Below are 14,806 nucleotides of genomic sequence, written 5' to 3'. Positions count from 1 at the left end.
TCTTATCAAATCTCCGAGATCTATGTAGCGCTAATTTGGCGCAGGTCAAAGCTCGCAAACTCAAACTTCTCCGGTTCCAATCGGACCGTGAAGTAGCGTCTTCTTCTGCATATCTCCGAGTCGCGAACGAGACTCGTGCTTAAGTGTACTGTCAATCCTTCGATCATGAGACTAGTCAAGCCATCAATATTGACTCACTGTACGCCACAAGCTAGTGTGAAGCTTTTTCAAAGTCCTCAAAATCCCTCCTTAAACACCATCATCTGTTCCTCACCATCGTCATCGACCCAAGCTCGAAACATGCCTCCGCAGTTGAAGTCTGCTACGACGATACCCTCGCCTTGCACGTGCTCGATACCGATGACACCGCCCTCGCCTTCTCCTGTCTTCTTCCAGCGGTCTTCCGCACTTTGCTGAAGTATACCATTCGGACCAGCTACACGAGATACTGATACTGCGAATGGAAGTGGCGGAGAGGAGAAACGTGTCATTGCGCAAGCCGTACGAGCTGCAGCGGTCTTGAGGAAGGAATCGCCGTTGCCTGTAAGAGAGGTCAGAGTTGTCTATGGGAAATGTGGGAGAGAGACATCTTACCCGTGCCTGACAGAGCTACTCCATGGGGCGATGGGATGAATTTCGATGATTGATTGGAAGAAGAGTCCTCTTGGGAGGCAATAGGTAGGTATGACGAGAAAGTAGGCAAGCAGTCTTGGAGGAAACCGCCGAAGTCGCCGTTGGCAAGTCTCGTTGCAGGTGATAAAGTCTGTTGTTGACACACCATAGCCTGAGGGTGGTAGTTTGACTGCTGGTCAGTCCATTGTTCAGCCCAAAAACCTGCTCCTAGCGTAGGAGTATCCTGTCAAAAGTCAGAGAAGAGCACTATTAAGAGATGATTATTTCGACACACCCCTATCCTGCCAGGAAGCTTGTTTGTGAGTCCACCTGTCGAGGTAGCCACGCAGAGCATGCCATCGCTATCGAGAACGACTGCACCTACAGTCCCTTGTGGCAGATATTCTGAGCCATCCCAAGATGGGTCGTGAGTGTCGATGTCTCTAGCATCTGCCGCACTCTCCTCAACAAAAGACATGCACTTATCAGCCCGCCTCTTATGCTTCAGATAAGTCTCACGATCTGTAGACTTGCCCAACGCCTTACGATGTTCGTCCCATCGTCGCTTAGTCCAGTAATATCCAGGACTCACAGTCTCCAAGCCCCATTCTTCAGCAAGTTTATTAGCAGTTTCACCTGCTAGTTGAACGTGACCTGCAGCACCACCTCCATCGATATCTTCACCTCTGATCAGAAGCTCTCGCGCGAGCTTGATGGGATTCTTTGCTCCTGATACTTCCATCACACCAACACCACGCTTGTGGCAGCCTTTGCTGACCATGACGGAAGCCTCCAATTCATGTGTTCCTGCTGTGGTGTAGACGGCACCATGACCTGAATTAAAGAGAGGATTGTCTTCTAGCATGGAAACGGCATGAGTCGCGACATCCAAGGCTGTGGCGCCAGGCTTTGACAACAAAGCATTTGAAGCGTGTAGGATCGAGAGAAGAGCAGACCGATAGGCTTGATAAGCATCTTTTGTCAGATTCGAGCGAGTGATGTTTCCAGCACCACCATGAATGATGATGCGCGGTTTATTCTTCTCGCACGGTTTCATTCTGAGAGTAGACAATGTGATGTTTCGAAAGTATGTACTTGACGAGGAAAGAGTGTCGTCGACGCGAGTACACGATAACAGTGACGGACGCCAAGATTGCTGAAAGCACGTTCGGCGCGATCCGAATAACGCGTCCTCGGTAGGAGTCTCCGAAAGCGTCCTATCATCTCGGTCACCTCGGTGCTTCCCTGGAGAGTTGAGCGACATGAAAACCTTTTCCCTGATCAAATTCACATGCTGCAGGGCGGGCTATGTTGCATCAGTGAGCGGCCCTCAGCGAAACAATTCCGAACTTGAAGATGTGCCGCATACATTCGGAGTTGGATACGAGGCTCAAAACATGGTTGGGTCAAAGGCGCATCGAGCACGGGCTGATCAGACGAACCCGATGGCATGACGTGATATCCAATACTGGAGAGTATCAATGCCCCACCTGTAGGCGGTCCAGAAAGACGAGCATTGCAACTTGGAGAGCTGGTTCTTACGGATGCAGGCATTCAAATGCCTCACGGATGTGACGATCGCGACAGTGGCTGAATGTCGTAAGACCGACCCCCTGACAGTTCAGCTACAGTCAAAAATGCATTCGGAGTGCTCAGAAATTGCATGTGATCGTATGACAAGTATGGAGAGAAGTTGCTGAATCAAAACAGGTACAGAGTTGATGCTTGGCCTAAACCCTTGGAGAACTCAAAATGTTTCCGCCAGGCACGTCCGAGCGATCTCCGAGATCTTAGGACGCCTCCAGAGACGACTAGACAACTCCTTCGGTCTAAACCGCTTCGAGTATATCAAAAACATCCAATGTGCGGTTGCAGTTGCATGAATCGATGATAGAACACCCGACAAGGAGTTATCTCGCAAACATGCTGTTTCTCATAAATGGAGGGCTCGGGTATATAAATGCCTATTCATCCCATCCAGTAAATGCTGCGATATCAAAGACACTCAGTCATTGAAGACCATCTCTGTTCTGGTCAATTTACTTGTATTGAACGGCTCAGATCCACGCTGCAAACATGTCGACATATACATCAAGGACTCCAAGTAGTACCTCGACACTCCATCACCTCGATGCAAGTCACGAACCTAAGCCGGAACTGGAAGAGACATCAGGGATCAACAGCAGAGGACATGCCGCAAGTTCCATCGATGCAGATCCATTGGAACTACCCTATCGTACACTTACCGAAAATGCCGACATGGCAGAATATACAACCGAGACTGCCACAGGAACGATAACCCGAAAGGTCACCTCCAACAAGACCGGAAAGACCGAGGACTATGAGCTTGTCACCTTTACACCAGGCGATAAGGAGAACCCGAAGAACTGGAGCAAGGCATACAAATGGTGGTGTACCATGGTCGTAGCAATCACCTGCTTTGCTGTCGCGTTCAATAGTGCTGTCATCACTGCGGATATGATCGGCCCTCAGGAGACGTTCGGAATCAGCGAAGAGGTGGCTCTCCTGACAATCACTGTCTTCGTCGTAGGGTGAGTGTTTCTTTCTATTCTGACTTGCATCGTACTAATTGTTTGTAGGTTTGGTGTAGGCCCCATGGCATTTGCTCCTTTCAGCGAGACTTGGGGTCGTCGTCCAGTATATGCTAGCACTCTTCTGGTTGCTCTCATCTTCATCATCCCTTGCGCTGTGGCAAAGAATATCGGAACATTGATCGCCTGTCGATTGATCGATGGCATAGCATTTTCAGCACCTATGGTCCTCGTTGGCGGAACACTTGCTGATCTCTGGAAAGCCGAAGAAAGAGGTATTCCAATGGCTGCCTTTTCTTGTGCACCCTTCATTGGGCCAGCTATCGGACCACTGGTAGGAGGTTTTACCTCTGATCATCTCGGCTGGCGCTGGTTGTACTGGCTGCAGCTCATCTTGTCAGGCTTCGTCTACATCCTCATTGTTTTTACCGTTCCAGAGACTTATGCACCCATCATTCTTGCAAAGCGAGCCAGGAAGATGAGGAAGGATACTGGTGACAGAAAGTATGTCAGCGAGTCCGATCTGGACACCCGACCTATCAGGGAGCGTCTAAGGGTGTTTATCCTTCGTCCGTTCCAATTGCTCTTCTGCGAACTCATCGTCTTCCTCATCTCACTATTCATGAGTGTTCTCTACGGCCTTCTATACATGGTGTTTGTTGCGTACCCCGTGGTATTCCAGGCAAGTACTCCGTTTGTACATATAGCGAAGACCAGAGATCACCAGGTGTCGTTTCGAGACTTTTCGAAGTCTTCGAATTTCCCCCCATCACTTTGCGGTATACGATGGAAATAGACCAGAGATCTTACCAAGAGCGTATCGAAGTCTCCTGTGAGGCTGATCTGGTCTAGAACCGTACCGTGTATCGTGATAGATAGGCCTTGGTGGCTGCTGTTGAGGCGTTGTGTTGTACCATTTCCAACAGGAGAATTCGACTGACAGTGTTTTCAGGAAGGCAAAGGATACTCAGCCAGCAAAACCGGTCTCATGTTTATCCCTCTCGCTATTGGCGTACTTGGAAGCGCATTCCTTGCACCCTTGATCGACAAGGACTACGCAAGACGAGCTGTTAAATTCGGAGGCAAACCACCCGCCGAACAGCGATTAGTTCCAATGATGTACAGCTGCTGGTTCATCGCAGCAGGCATGTTTATCTTCGCCTGGACATCCTATCCCCATCTCTCATGGTGGGGTCCAGCGATGGGAGGTTTCTGCATCGGTTTCGGCTTCATCCCCTGCTACAACAGCGCCAACAACTACCTCGTCGATACCTATCAACACTCTGCTGCATCCGCCCTCGCTGCCAAAACATTCATCAGAAGCTTCTGGGGCGCTGGTGTGGTGTTGTTTACAGAGCAGATGTTTCACCGATTGGGGTATCAGTGGGCGGGGACTTTGATGGCTTTCATTGCGCTGGCTTGCTGTGCCATTCCCTACGGGTTTTACTTCTATGGTGATCGCATCAGAAAATTCTCCAAGTATGCTTATGCCGGCGATGATGAGGAGAACAGCCCTGGATCCTCGAAGGGGATCGAGACACACTAGACGATATATCATTGGATACTTGTAGAAAAACACAGTGTATAATTTGCTATCAATCACATCATGATCTAGCTGCTTTCAAGAGACTGAAGTGGTGGAGATACGACGCGTGCTTTGAGACAACCCTATCGTACGAAGCTGGTAGCTATGCACAAATCCCGAGTGGAAGAAAGTGGTTGTTAGGCAAGGTTGCATCGCTGCACAGTCACTTCCATTGACTAAGCGCCCTTGGAGGAGAGTGGGTAGTTTATCTGATCTCCCTCGTCAGACATTTATCTTGGAAATTGACTTTGCACTCAATCAGCTCACATCTCCTGATGCCTTAAGCTACCCCTGAAACGTGAAGTAAGTGAAGTTCGAGTGCTTGAATCTGAGTCATCAAGATCACCTTGCGAGGAGGCGTATACGTATAACAATTTGAATATGAGAGGAGGGCAAGAAAGCTCGGCCAATGGGGTATTGTGTCATGTTCAGTCTGATTGCTTAATAGTGTGCTTCCAGGGTCTTATACACTCAGACAGCCTCATCAGAATCGAGTCCCTATGCTTGGCCAACGACGTTCATACCCTTCTATGTCTCGTATGTCCCCTGGCAAATAGACACGATGAAAGGAAGCGATCAGTTTCTCCACCCAGTCTGGTGCATACTGAAACGCAAGCTCTCTACAGGGAAGGAAGGTCGGAAGGAAGAAGTCGGGACTTCGAGAAGAAAGAAGAACAAATCTGTAGTTTTATCATATCGTGTGATATTTTCTGCAGGCCTCCAGGGCTCATTCATAAATTACCACTTTGCCTCTTTGGTGGCAAGGAAGTCGTTCAAGTTCTTGACGATTTGCTCAAGACCAGTCAACCAAGTACCGAGCTCTTTCTCAACACGAGCCTGGTCATCACCAAGCTTGGCGTAAAAGTCCTTTCGGTAGGGAGTAGCGCTCATGGCGGCACTGAAGACGGGCTTGATGAGGAAGCTGTGGTGCTTGCTGAGTGTGTTACCGTAGGCGGCACGGAACGAAACGCTGACTTCCTCGTTGTTGTTGGTCAAGTTCTGGCGAAGGGCTTGGGCGGTGAAGTCGAGAGCACTGTAGCATTGGTCAGTACTACTGTCTAGAAGCCCTCAAGCAGGCAAACTTGACATACCGGTTCAACCAGACAAGGCCCTCTGTTGCGGTGTGCTTCTTGGTCTTGAGCTCGTTGCGGACGAGGTCCTGAAGGTTCTCTGATTCAATGGGCGCGGCGAGCTGACGTTCACGGATTTTCTAGTTCTATCAGTGTCCGTTGCGACAGTCGAGAACGAGGTTGGTACCTTGATGTTGCCAACCATGTCGCTCTTGATGGGCTTGAACGCAGCCGAGCCGAGGACATCTGGCCTTGTTAGACAAATACACGTCCAGGCTTCGGACGAACGTACCGAAGAGAGTAGTCAGACTCTCAGCAGCCTCGAGGAACTCGGAAGTGGCAATCTTTCCAGACTCGACGGGGACATCTGAGAAGCTACGCTTCAGAGTGTCGAAGAAGGTGCCGCCAGGAGGGTATGCTGCTGCCATTGTGTCGGTGTTTGAGGTTTGTGAAGTGGGAAAAGGGCGGATTGGTCAGGGTCGTGTAGAGGACGAGGTATATACGATCAAGAAGGGGCTATGTTGTTCAGGAGACTTTGAGATTGAGAGTTACGGCCAGACTTGAGATATATCGGGAGTCCCGTTTCAAAAGCGGAGCCCGCCCCTGCTTCGTCACCCCTCCATCTCCATCGGGCGGTGTGAGGCGGCCTTGGCACATCATCACTGTGGGGGAAGCTTCTATGTTGACATGAGGGGCAGAATATGCACGAGAGCAGCTGTAGGGTATTGTTGCCGTGAGTGGATGGGTGAGGTCGAATAAGCATAGAATGGATGCTAGGCTCTTCGATTCGCCATGCCGTCGTGTCCTATTGACTCCGTCCATTGCACCGCTTCGCTAATCTACTCCTTTGCATAACCCATAGCTTTGCGCCACCAAGCATAAACACCACGATCTTGCAGTTGTTTGCCAAAGTCACTCACCGTCTCTGTTTCATGGAGACCAGGTCTGACTTCTGACTCTTTGGTAGGCTCGTTCTCATGCTGCACAGCGGCTGGACGGGCGACAAGTTGATAGTCCTTGTAGCGTAGATTCTGTTTGGCGACATCAGTCCACATGTCGCGATCATTGACATCTACTGAATACATACATGAACAGCATCGACCCATTGTCTGACACCCTTCTCTTCTCCTTCGACATACATGATGCCAGGTGAGCTGCCGCTCCTCAACAGAGCAAAGACCTGTGTCGCATCTGCAGCCTGTTTCAACTTGGTCACCTTCTTCCTAGAAGTGATGTGATGTGTTCTGATCAGAGCATTGAACATGAATGAGGCTGACGTGTGACAAGAAGAATCACCGATATGGCAGACAAAAGGTGAAACGACGAGATGAAACTGACTCGGCTAGACTTTCCCGCATGAAGGTGAAAGCGCTTGGTGCTTTCTAGAAGTTCGTCACAATCACATGCTTTACTCGTAACCACTTTCTCCCTCTCTCTTCCATCCTTGCGCAACAACAACATCTCCACATTCCATTCCAATTCAATCCAATCATCCACACAGCAACGAGTTACCATGGATCAAGCAAAGCTTGGAGCAGAGGCCCTCGAAGCCAAAAACTACGCCGAAGCTATCAAACAATACACAGCCGCCCTTGCCGTTTCACCAACATCACCAGACTACCTCATTAAACGCTCCACCGCATACCAGAGAAGCACGCCTGCCGACTACAAGTCCGCTCTCGCCGACGCCGACAAAGCTGTCATCAACGCACAGAAGAGAGGCAAGCGCGAACTCATCCTTCAAGGCCAGCTTCGACGAGCCATAGCACTGTTCGGCCTAGAACGCTACCCCGACTGTCGCTTCGTTCTGGATGTCGTCAAGCGCATGGATCCGAAAGAGAAGACACTGCCTATCTGGGAAAGCAAGGTTGCGACCAAGATGGCCGCTATGGACGAGGGTTCGAAGGACGTAACCGTCAAGGAGACGCCCGAGGAAGAGACACCAGTCGCCAGTCAACCCAAGCCGGACTCGTCTTCCAAGACCACAGCTCCTGCCTCTTCCACTCCTCCTGCCTTGACACAAACTCCCGCCGACAAGATCCGTCATGACTGGTATCAAAACAACGACAAGGTCTACTTCACTCTCCTCGCAAAAGGCGTTCCAAAGGACAAGGCCACAATCGACATCCAGCCACGCTCTCTCGCCATCTCTTTTCCTCTCCAGACCTCCTCTGACTACGACTTCTCCCTCGAACCTCTCTTCGCCGAAATCGACCCTTCGGCCTCGACCTTCAGCATCATGTCCACCAAGGTCGAAGTCGTCCTCAAGAAAACACAGCCCGGCCAGAAGTGGTCTTCTCTCGAAAGTAACGAACCTGTTACTGTAGAGTCGAGTACCACGAGCTCTGTTCCTGCAGCAGTCCTTCAAAACTCCACCAGCACCGCACAAAAGGGCCCATCGTACCCCACCTCATCACGCAGCGGCCCTAAGAACTGGGACAAACTCGCCTCGGAAGCTCTGACCAAGCCAAAGACCGGCGACTCAAAGACAGACGGCAAAGTTGAGGAAGAGGAGGATGATGATGAGGGTGGTGATCCAGTCAACGGCTTCTTCAAGAAGTTGTACGCCGGTGCAGACCCAGACACCCGTCGCGCTATGATGAAGTCATTCAGTGAAAGCAACGGCACCGCTTTGAGCACAAACTGGGATGAAGTCAGCAAGGGCAAGGTTGAAACTAGCCCTCCTGATGGTCTCGAGGCCAAGAAGTGGTGAGAATGGAACCATTGCTTCATTTCTGGCACACAACATCTGGCCTTGTTTCCACTCCCGTATCAGGATTCATTTACAAGCATATTAGCAGGGTGCAATGGAGTTAGACAATCTGCTCAATCTGCATCGCTAGGCAAGACTTTAATGATCAAAAGCTATTTCTATTACTTCGTCTTCCAAGATGATCCCCCTACATGCAACCTGACTAGCTTGGACAGACGGGTAACATTCCCTCCACAACAATCTATTGAAGGGCAGAACATGATCAATGTGTCGTTGCTACAAACGAGAGGAATTGGGTATCTATATGTGCTATCGCAATGCTAAAGGTTAAAAGAGGGGAGAGTCATCCATCTAGAAGAAATCGTCAAAGTCGAAACCACCACCATCGCCTCCAGAACCTCCATCACCGCTGCCCTGATTACCCCAAGGATCGTTTTGCTGAGGTGCCTGACCCCAAGGATCATCCTGTTGCTGAGGCGCTTGACCCCAGGGATTCTGCTCGCCCCAAGCATCTCCTTGTGACGGACCAACACCACCATCATTCTGGAATGGCTCCACTGGACCCTGAGGACTAGCATCGTCGACCTGCTGACCACCATAGCCACGATTCATAGCTTCCACTCCAGCCATAGTGCCGCCAGCTGCAATCGCGCCTTCAGTCCCCGCAGCACCTCTAGCAGCTCCACCCATAGCGCCACCCATAGCACCCTCTGCAGCGCCAGCCTCCCCGGCCGCGCCAGCCACAGCACCACCCTCCGCAGCACCTCCTCCCATGCCCGGGAACCATAGTGGCATAAATCCACCTCCCATGCCACCAACGCCTCCACTATGCCTCGAGAAATAATCAAAATCAATACAAACTGCCGTGGCCAGCATGACAGCTCTTTGATCCAATGTCATAGCCATAGGCTCCTCTTCATCCGCAGAATCCATACGCAAAGCATAGACACCAGTGTCTGTGAAAATCTCCCTCGCAAAGCCCACGAAATTGCGGTTTACACTGCCGATTTTACGGTCGTCTGCGTCTTTTAGGGAGAAGTCCCAGGACAGGAAGGGTTCGTTTACGAAAGCGAATTGTTGCATTCCTGCTTCTATTGCTTGTTCGGAGGTCTGCTCGGAGACGGCGAGGGCTGTTGTGGAGGTATTAGGGGTATCGCCGGAGGTTAGAGCGGGTGTGGAGTTGGAGGCAGGGGCGAGAGAACGGTAGTTGAAGAGGTTGTATTTGCGGCGGAGGGGTGCCCATTGTTGTTGTGCTTCTCCGATGATACGCATTTCTTGTAGAGGCAGAGGCGAGACTTGAGCTGCCGAAGCCTGGTTGATGGCTGATTGTACGGAGGTACCTTGAAGTGTGTCTGTTTGTGTATAGTCTCCAGGTGCCGTGGGGTCATAGATACGTATGCGTGACGAAATCCAAGAGAAAGGACGATGGATACGCAAAATCTCCCTCTCATTCCTGTCAAAGATGTGGCAGGTAAAACTTCGGTGAGTCTTGAACATTTGACGGCCTAGCATGCTTCCCATACCGTGATCTTGCTCAGCCATGTATCCGATTGTTTCTCCCTTGCCGTTCATGATGACGTATCTGTTGGCCTGTTCGAATCCGAGAAAGACGTTCATCATTTCTATCTGTCGTTGTATGACCAAGGAGCTGTTGTTAAGAAGATCCCATGCTGGGTGATCTGGAGTGAGTACCCCATTCGGATCGTCTGGAATGGTCACTGGCGCAACCAGATCTGACGACTGCTTCTCGGCTAGTGCTGAAGCAACGAGGGCGTTTTTGGAGGGCTCGTCAGGTGTCTGTTGAGCGTCTTGATTGGTATTGTTCTGCTGATTTGGCTGCTGTGAGGACTGGTGGCGGCTGTTCGCAGACAATGGCGAGGCTCTTGATGGCCGAGGTGTGATTCGAGATGGCGTTCGGCCCTTGTTGAGAATACCTCGAGGGCCGCGAGGACCTCTAGAGGTGGATATGGAGCGTCTCGCTACTCTTGAGAGCATTGTGCACGGTCTCAGTCCAGTCGTGTTGATGTGATTGACGGGAAAACAGATGCCAAAGGAAGATGGCTGCCCTGAGTAAGAATGACGATGGATGTTTCTTGAGCCGGCGCTTAACTCCGTCTCGGTCCGCCCTCCCGGAGCTTTGACCTTGACGAGTATCAAGAATAATTCGGCATCCACCTTGCTCATGCCCGCGACAGTCATTGTCAATCACAACTTGTAGATAGCTGGACGACTATACGATATATCAAGAGACAGCCCACAGTCATCTCCGTGAGTTTATATTGATTTCTTTCAAATCTCCACAATCACCTCTCGCGAGTTTTCAAACTTCAGTCATCGAAAGAAAGAAGAAATACGTCAAGTCCATCGCTTCGTGTCTATTATAAGGTAGCGCATGGGATGAAACCTCGGGGTTTCGATATTATGCTGCGGTCCTCTCGAAGGCGAGATTGAGATTGCTTCATGGAATAACGGACCATGCTTCCAAGCCTCAAGCTGGACACGAACATGACTGTGTGAACTTCTGGCATCGCTATTTTAAGCGTATCCTCATGCCTTTCATTGGCGTAAATACCTCTCATGGCGTTCTCTCTGAATTGGGAAGTGAGAATATATCTAACATATTTGACAGTATATCGAACTTCTCTGGAGAACATACCTCGATACACGACACAATGGCTACCCCCAGTGGAAATGCCGTTTCAAAGCTGGACATCCCAGTAGCGCAATCTCAACCAAACATGGACTCGCCTTCTCAAGATCCGGCAGCTCAAGACAAACCCAAACCAATCAGGACACGGCCACAAAAGCCCAACTACTTCCTTATCCACTCAAAGCCTTTACCTCTCCAAACCTACCCCCTCCCAGCTTTTGTACCTCAAAACCCTCTATCACTTCTCCGCATCGCCTACATCTATCTCTCTCAACTCATCTCAGCACCTTCGTCTCACCCAAAACATCTCATCACTGGGATCTTCAGCCCAGAAACAAACTCCGTCCACATCACCGATCATGCCTCCATCCGCGCCCTCTGGGAAATGGGGTTCTTCGGAAAAGGCACCCTATCCCGTAGTGAACCATCTTGGCTAGACCGAGAGAAAGCAAGACTGAAAGCTAGTAAACACGGTGGTGGCACAGCAGAAGAAAACACCAGAAAACGCAGAGAAGAGAGAAAGCTGTTCAAACTTGAGAGAGCTAGAGCGGAAGCCGAGCAGATTGAAGAAACACTGAGGAAAGAACGTGCAGCTCTGGAATCTGCGACCGAGGAGATCGATGAGAAAAGAGTGGATGAAATTGCCGTCTCTCATGTGTTTCCCTGGATGCAAGAGCAGCAGCAAAAAGAAGAAGATGTGGAGTTCAAGGAAGAAACCAAGACCGTACCCACAGGGGACCCCAAATCCGAGGAACCAACGACCAATATCGTAGAGGTCCCCATCCTCCCCACCGGTACCACAATCCACACTTCCGGCACTCCGGCCACCGAAACCGATATAGCCACCACAACCCTCCCGAAAAAAGAAGAAGAAGAAGAAGCCCCCATCACAAACCAAGAACACCTGCAACTAAACCTCGAAGAATCCTTCTTCCTCACCTACGCCCTCGGAGCCCTACGCATTCTCGACCCTGCCACATCTTCTCCCATCCCTACATCCTCCCTCCTCCAGCTTTTCCGCCAACACTCCTATTTCCCCACCGCTGCACCTACATCTCTGCGCCCCGATGACCCATTCCTGCTAAACTACATCGTGTATCACCATTACCGCTCTTTGGGCTGGGTAGTACGTCCAGGAGTGAAGTTTTCCTGCGATTTCTTGCTTTATAATCGTGGTCCTGTGTTTTCTCACGCCGAGTTTGCACTGCTTATTATTCCAGAGTATGCAGAGGGGAGTGTGGAGCATCGGCAAGGAAAAGGGAGACTGGGTTGGTGGTGGTTGCATTGTGTCAATAGGGTGCAGAGTCAGGTCAAGAAGAGTTTGGTTATTGTATATGTCAAGGTTCCTGAAAAGGTGCCGGAAGTGGGCGTGGATGGAGACACTGATATTGGGGCTTTGTTGAGGGGGTATGAGGTTAGGGAGTTTGTGATCAAGAGATGGTTGGCCAATAGGAGTCGTGATTGAGGATGTAGTATATACATACAAAAAGGTATACATGCATGGATCAAGAGTGTATACTGAACAAGGTAGACATGGACTCTTGTCTCTCAATCTCTCGCTGCTTTCTTCGCAACCTCTCCTCATGTTCGTCCAATCGCTGGATCAGAGTGACTTGCTCATCAGCAGCCTGTTCCTCAAACTTTCGAAGCGTCTCCAGTGCCTTCAAAGCTTCTTTCACAGTGACTCTAGACGATTGATCTGGCTCCTCGTTAGGCTCATAATTCGGCCGAGTCATGAAAGCAGGCGTCACTGCACTCGAAATCGTGTCCTTGTACTCTTCTTCACGAGGATCGATAAAATCATTTATCGTGCTGTGGAGACGGATGTCGTTTTGTTGTCGAAGACGGTCGAGTAGTGTTTGGATCTCAAGGGTCAACTCGAGAGTTTCTGGTATGACGAGTTCAGAGGAAGGGTTTGGTGGCGTATCTTGCGTAGACGAGATAAGTGTAGAGTGCATCCAACAGCTGTTGATAGCACTGCTGGACGTAGACTGCCATGCTTGGATTGCCCATCGGACTGCATGTAGCACATTCGTTGTCTTCAGTGGATCTCTGCCCAGACCAATCTGGTCAGTCATGTGTCGCAGCCACTTCTTTCGATAGTGAGCTTTGAAGGTCCTGACGATTCCTTTGACCGGCTGGTGAAACCTCTCGGGCGAGTTTGGGGGAAGCCTGTACACTATAGTGTTTTGAAGCGGCTGTTGTGTCGAGCGAAAGCTCTCAATAACGTCTTGATGGACAGTAAGATCATCAAGGAAAAGTAACACTCTTCGCCCAGCCATGCGCTTGTCAAACCATCTTAGCCAATCTCGCATGACGACAAATTGTAATTCGGCAGAGGTGTCAGCCTTCCAAACACAATTCAAAGCATTGACGTTGATACCAGCGAGGTCGAATGCTCGAGGCGATTGATGCGTCCCTATCAGCCAGAGTGGAAGCTTATCACTACCGTCAGCATTACAGCAAAGCATATTCAAAATCTGAGCGGTCTCGGATGCAAGATGACGACGATCCGGTCTCTGGTTCCAGAAGAGTTTCGTTTCGTCGCAGATGTAGATGTCTGATGGGCTGAACTGGCTGGCAATCTGGCATGCACTCGAGACTAGATCTACAATATCGGCTTCACTGTAGATGCGAGGCAAAGCACAACGTGACTCGGGTTGTCGGGGCTGAGATTGAGATGGTGTTGCAGGCGTTGTTTGACCAAACAGTCGGCGTGCTTCAGTGACTGCAGGATGTGGTGGAGAAGCATACGGACTGTTGTACTGCGCAATAGATCGTTCAAGCTCTGACACGCTACAGTCGACTTCTGATTGATCACCAATGTCTTGATCAGGTTGAGCAGGCTCGTTCATAGGCTGATTTGCGGTTAAGCGTTGTAATCGTACACCAGCCGGCACACGTGGAGCAACACCCTGCGACTTTCTATTGGTACGCCGAGTAAGGTTGTGTCGTCTCTTGAAGCCATCAAGCCAGCCATTGCTGAATTGCGGTGGAGTCTGATCTTTGTACTGCTCCATCTCATGCCACAGCCGAGCAGCCTGTTGACCGAGTACGGTATAGTTGATATTCATCTGTCCCTCATTCTGACGATACCATGTTATCAAGGCTTCCTCGAGATCAGGCCAGTTCGAGGGTCTCAATTTGACAGCTTCATAGTTGATGGTTGCCTCGGGATCATCAAGCCAGTCGTATTTGGCGGATAAGCTATCAGATACAGTGCCTTGAGATGGTGTATGTCCATACTTTTGGCGAAACCAGATACATAGTTCTTTCTGTTTTACATGTGGTGTCAGCCTGGCGCGATCACGTAAGTCCTTGCGCTGGCCATTTGTCATGGGAAAGCGCTTTCGAGTATCTCGATCTGGCGTCGTCCCTGATTGAATAGTAGGACCCATGTTGACGGTAATCGTTGTGCCGTTGTATCGGAGAGCGAGGGTATCGTTGTGGCCAGCAGAAGGGAATGGCAGGAGCTTGGTCAACGAACGCCGCGGGATTGCTATGCAGCGGAAGCGTCTTCGCTCTCATTAGTTCGGGGCAGTAAGGCTTAAGTCATCCAATGCAGAGCTACGGTTGAGGGCAGAAGCATGTCATATTTGGTCAATGGATTCGAGACACGAAACA

General features: G+C 50.3%; 9 protein-coding genes across 9 annotated transcripts; 3 read left to right on the top strand and 6 right to left on the bottom strand.

Moving 5' to 3' along the window:
• Nucleotides 1–46: 46 nt before the first annotated feature.
• Nucleotides 47–542, bottom strand: AUEXF2481DRAFT_36722 (uncharacterized protein). Its single transcript, XM_013491359.1, has one exon. The coding sequence runs from the start codon at nt 489–491 to the stop codon at nt 237–239; it is 255 nt and encodes an 84-aa protein (XP_013346813.1). The 5' UTR covers nt 492–542; the 3' UTR covers nt 47–236.
• Nucleotides 451–2,012, bottom strand: AUEXF2481DRAFT_36719 (uncharacterized protein). Its single transcript, XM_013491358.1, has 2 exons — nt 908–2,012; nt 451–856 (listed from the first exon to the last, which is right to left on the bottom strand). Exons 1-2 carry the CDS (start codon nt 1,874–1,876, stop codon nt 554–556), a joined length of 1,272 nt encoding a protein of 423 aa, XP_013346812.1. The 5' UTR covers nt 1,877–2,012; the 3' UTR covers nt 451–553.
• Nucleotides 2,013–2,307: 295 nt separating this feature from the next.
• Nucleotides 2,308–4,208, top strand: AUEXF2481DRAFT_36717 (uncharacterized protein). The gene is made up of 3 exons (XM_013491357.1): nt 2,308–3,164; nt 3,213–4,066; nt 4,117–4,208. The coding sequence occupies exons 1-2, from the start codon at nt 2,689–2,691 to the stop codon at nt 3,958–3,960; spliced, it is 1,224 nt and encodes a 407-aa protein (XP_013346811.1). The 5' UTR covers nt 2,308–2,688; the 3' UTR covers nt 3,961–4,066; nt 4,117–4,208.
• Nucleotides 4,209–5,487: 1,279 nt separating this feature from the next.
• On the bottom strand, nt 5,488–6,247 carry AUEXF2481DRAFT_2178 (uncharacterized protein; the record flags this gene model as incomplete). The annotated part of the gene is made up of 4 exons (XM_013491156.1): nt 5,488–5,782; nt 5,841–5,959; nt 6,007–6,065; nt 6,112–6,247. The coding sequence occupies 4 exons, from the start codon at nt 6,245–6,247 to the stop codon at nt 5,488–5,490; spliced, it is 609 nt and encodes a 202-aa protein (XP_013346610.1).
• Nucleotides 6,248–6,420: 173 nt separating this feature from the next.
• AUEXF2481DRAFT_36716 (uncharacterized protein) lies at nt 6,421–7,114 on the bottom strand. Its single transcript, XM_013491356.1, has 2 exons — nt 6,907–7,114; nt 6,421–6,850 (listed from the first exon to the last, which is right to left on the bottom strand). Exons 1-2 carry the CDS (start codon nt 7,081–7,083, stop codon nt 6,659–6,661), a joined length of 369 nt encoding a protein of 122 aa, XP_013346810.1. The 5' UTR covers nt 7,084–7,114; the 3' UTR covers nt 6,421–6,658.
• Nucleotides 7,115–7,332: 218 nt separating this feature from the next.
• On the top strand, nt 7,333–8,532 carry AUEXF2481DRAFT_2176 (uncharacterized protein; the record flags this gene model as incomplete). The annotated part of the gene is made up of 1 exon (XM_013491155.1): nt 7,333–8,532. One exon carries the CDS (start codon nt 7,333–7,335, stop codon nt 8,530–8,532), a length of 1,200 nt encoding a protein of 399 aa, XP_013346609.1.
• Nucleotides 8,533–8,883: 351 nt separating this feature from the next.
• On the bottom strand, nt 8,884–10,527 carry AUEXF2481DRAFT_2175 (uncharacterized protein; the record flags this gene model as incomplete). Its single annotated transcript, XM_013491154.1, has 1 exon — nt 8,884–10,527. The coding sequence occupies one exon, from the start codon at nt 10,525–10,527 to the stop codon at nt 8,884–8,886; it is 1,644 nt and encodes a 547-aa protein (XP_013346608.1).
• Nucleotides 10,528–10,768: 241 nt separating this feature from the next.
• On the top strand, nt 10,769–12,843 carry AUEXF2481DRAFT_77200 (uncharacterized protein). Its single transcript, XM_013491509.1, has 2 exons — nt 10,769–11,096; nt 11,162–12,843. Exon 2 carries the CDS (start codon nt 11,205–11,207, stop codon nt 12,645–12,647), a length of 1,443 nt encoding a protein of 480 aa, XP_013346963.1. The 5' UTR covers nt 10,769–11,096; nt 11,162–11,204; the 3' UTR covers nt 12,648–12,843.
• AUEXF2481DRAFT_77199 (uncharacterized protein) lies at nt 12,688–14,580 on the bottom strand (the record flags this gene model as incomplete). The annotated part of the gene is made up of 1 exon (XM_013491508.1): nt 12,688–14,580. The coding sequence occupies one exon, from the start codon at nt 14,578–14,580 to the stop codon at nt 12,688–12,690; it is 1,893 nt and encodes a 630-aa protein (XP_013346962.1).
• Nucleotides 14,581–14,806: the final 226 nt, after the last annotated feature.

Source organism: Aureobasidium subglaciale (assembly GCF_000721755.1).
Source record: "Aureobasidium subglaciale EXF-2481 unplaced genomic scaffold scaffold_3, whole genome shotgun sequence".
Classification (NCBI taxonomy): domain Eukaryota; kingdom Fungi; phylum Ascomycota; class Dothideomycetes; order Dothideales; family Saccotheciaceae; genus Aureobasidium; species Aureobasidium subglaciale.
The sequence above is the reverse complement of the archived record's forward strand: the minus strand, read 5'-3'. Positions and strand labels throughout refer to the sequence as shown.

Coding starts and splice junctions, on each gene's coding strand:
- AUEXF2481DRAFT_36722 (XM_013491359.1), bottom strand. CDS start 491: ATGACACGTTTCTCCTCTCCGCCACTTCCATTCGCAGTATCAGTATCT.
- AUEXF2481DRAFT_36719 (XM_013491358.1), bottom strand. CDS start 1,876: ATGTCGCTCAACTCTCCAGGGAAGCACCGAGGTGACCGAGATGATAGG. Junction 857..907: donor AGCTTCCTGGCAGGATAGGG/GTGTGTCGAAAT, acceptor GACTTTTGACAG/GATACTCCTACGCTAGGAGC.
- AUEXF2481DRAFT_36717 (XM_013491357.1), top strand. CDS start 2,689: ATGTCGACATATACATCAAGGACTCCAAGTAGTACCTCGACACTCCAT. Junction 3,165..3,212: donor ATCACTGTCTTCGTCGTAGG/GTGAGTGTTTCT, acceptor AATTGTTTGTAG/GTTTGGTGTAGGCCCCATGG.
- AUEXF2481DRAFT_36716 (XM_013491356.1), bottom strand. CDS start 7,083: ATGTTCAATGCTCTGATCAGAACACATCACATCACTTCTAGGAAGAAG. Junction 6,851..6,906: donor AATGGGTCGATGCTGTTCAT/GTATGTATTCAG, acceptor GTCGCCAAACAG/AATCTACGCTACAAGGACTA.
- AUEXF2481DRAFT_77200 (XM_013491509.1), top strand. CDS start 11,205: ATGGCTACCCCCAGTGGAAATGCCGTTTCAAAGCTGGACATCCCAGTA.